Source organism: Lolium perenne, chromosome 2 (assembly GCF_019359855.2).
Source record: "Lolium perenne isolate Kyuss_39 chromosome 2, Kyuss_2.0, whole genome shotgun sequence".
Classification (NCBI taxonomy): Eukaryota; Viridiplantae; Streptophyta; class Magnoliopsida; order Poales; family Poaceae; genus Lolium; species Lolium perenne.
Genome location: NC_067245.2, coordinates 269,356,040 through 269,358,344, shown reverse-complemented (window position 1 = coordinate 269,358,344; position 2,305 = coordinate 269,356,040). Strand labels below are relative to the sequence as shown.

The 2,305-nt window shown below is 47.9% G+C and overlaps 1 protein-coding gene across 1 annotated transcript; it reads left to right on the top strand.

Annotated features, from left to right (window-relative positions):
* The first annotated feature begins 640 nt into the window (after window positions 1-640).
* On the top strand, window positions 641-1,817 carry LOC127330631 (GDSL esterase/lipase At1g71691). Its single transcript, XM_051356775.1, has 4 exons — window positions 641-768; window positions 841-1,065; window positions 1,178-1,451; window positions 1,525-1,817. Exons 1-4 carry the CDS (start codon window positions 706-708, stop codon window positions 1,743-1,745), a joined length of 783 nt encoding a protein of 260 aa, XP_051212735.1. The 5' UTR covers window positions 641-705; the 3' UTR covers window positions 1,746-1,817.
* Window positions 1,818-2,305: the final 488 nt, after the last annotated feature.

Sequence of the window (2,305 nt, the reverse complement as noted above, 5' to 3'; positions counted from 1 at the left end):
AAAACATTAGTGTCCAAAAAATGAGCATGCATATCAAACAATCTCTGACTTTATTAATTTCAATTCAAAACATGCTTGATCTCTTAAATTCCAACACGAAGCTCCAACTCCAAGAACATGTAAGTTTGTTTTCCTAGGAAAAGATCTTGCAATCCAACTAAAATACTGAAAAAAATTGCCAGGCATATTCAAGGCACCAATAGACTTGCTCACTACGCTCCACTTATATATTTAGGTAAGTAAAAGAAGAGATGGTGAATTGTTTCAAACTCATCATAGAATCTCCATTTAAAATCCCCCTGCCAAACCTTTTTGCATATTGTTTTTAGTAGCAGTAGCATTATACCAAATCAAGCACAACCAAATTTTAGGTGGAATTCTAGCTTTCTACATATGTTTGACATTTCTCTTCACCAAGTTCTCATGCAGTTTATTATAAATCGGAGAAATAGCAAAATTGTTCATATCATCTGTCAATGCGGTTTTCCAAAGTATAGATATTTGCCATAAGGAAGTACTCCCTCCATCCCATGAAAGTTGTCTGAGGTGATGAAAAAATTCAGACAACCTTCATGAGACGGAGGAAGTATGAAAAACCTTAAGGTTGACCAGTTTTGTTTGTTTGCGCGAACAGCTCAGTTTCTTGGATTCACCGAGAGCCCACCAGCCTATGGATCCCTGCCACCGGAGAGAATCCTTGGGCAGATGAAGACCGGCATCAACTTCGCATCAGGAGGGTCAGGACTCCAGGATCAGACGGGCAAACACGTACGCGCACACACTGCCTGACTTCTCTGATCGAATAGGTAGAATTGTAACATTGGCTCTGCTTTATTGCAGTGCGGGAGAGTGTACACGATGACGGACCAGCTGGAGGAGTTCACGTCTGCCGTTCAGATGATGGGGAACAGCTCGTACGACCTCATCTCCAGGTCCCTCGTCTTCATCAGCGTCGGCAGCAACGACCTGTTCGAGTACGTCGACGGCAACGCCACCCTGTCCCCTAGCCGCAACGACACCGCGTTCCTGGAAGGCCTCGTCGGCACTTACAAGTGCTACCTGCAGGTGCCTATATATATATCTAAAATTCTAATTGTTCTAGTAACATGAACACGAATTGTGTATATCAGTCAGAGTTGTGTTGTGCTAGGAAATAATGGGCATGTTGTTGTTGCAGGAGCTGTATGCGGTCGGGGCGAGGAAGTTCAGCATCGTGAGCCCATCAATGGTGGGTTGCTGCCCAACGCAGAGGTACGCCGGGGCGACAAAGAAGGACCTAGACGGGTACCGCTGCTTCGGCACGGCCAACGACCTCTCCAGGCAGCTGTACACCAAGCTACACTCGATGCTTCAGGACCTGAGCGTCGATCTCGCCGGCATGAACTACTCCATCTGCGACTCGGCCGCCATGGCCGAGAGTGTCCTCAAACACGCCGCCTCGCCTACATTGAGTAAGTCAGCTAGCTGCAACGCCCCCCACCTAAGTCGTATGCTAAATTGCTAATGTGTCGTATTTTTGGGCAGACCTGACGGTGCTGGACACGGGGTGCTGCGGCGGCGCCGGGCTGTCCGGGGATGGCAAGTGCACCAAGTTCGCTTCGGTGTGCCCGAACCGCGACAACTACCTCTTCTGGGACGGCTTCCACCCAACGCAAGCGGCATCGGCGGAGGCCGCGTTTGCGCTCGTCGCCGACCAAGGGCTCTACGTCCACCCCATCAACATCACGAGGCTGGCGGCGCTCTAGCCGTCGAAAACTAGCTCCAAACGATCTGGGCGGCCGTCGTGTGCTACATCCGGCGACGTCGTGTCTTGTTGGCACCGGTAAAATAAGTAAAATCTCAGTCGGCTGATCTGAAAGGGTGTGTTTATCTTTGCCAATTTTTGCGTGCGATCCTGTTCTCCGTTTGATTTTTCAGTGTGAAGTTGGCATGTTCGCATGTGTGCATGTCCTCGTGTTTTGGTTCCGGGCTGTCCCGATTTGGTTAGCTTGGGCTTCGAACCATACACCAGGCCCTCAAATAAGCAAAAATCAATAAGAAATAACAGCTCAGCGTGTTTTTTTCTTTAAAAAATCGTGTGAAGTCTATGCTAGTATCCTATCTTTTTTTTCATGGTAATACGATTCTCATTGATAAATAAAAGACGAGATACAAAATACGTATACACCGATCTTACAGATCTGGAAAGATAGAATAAACCTATGTGACAAACCAGCGCCTATCCATCTTCTTCGGCACCACCGTAGCAGCCACCAAGGAAAAAAAAATGGACAGATCACCTCTTCACCTGAGCTCGACGCGGCTC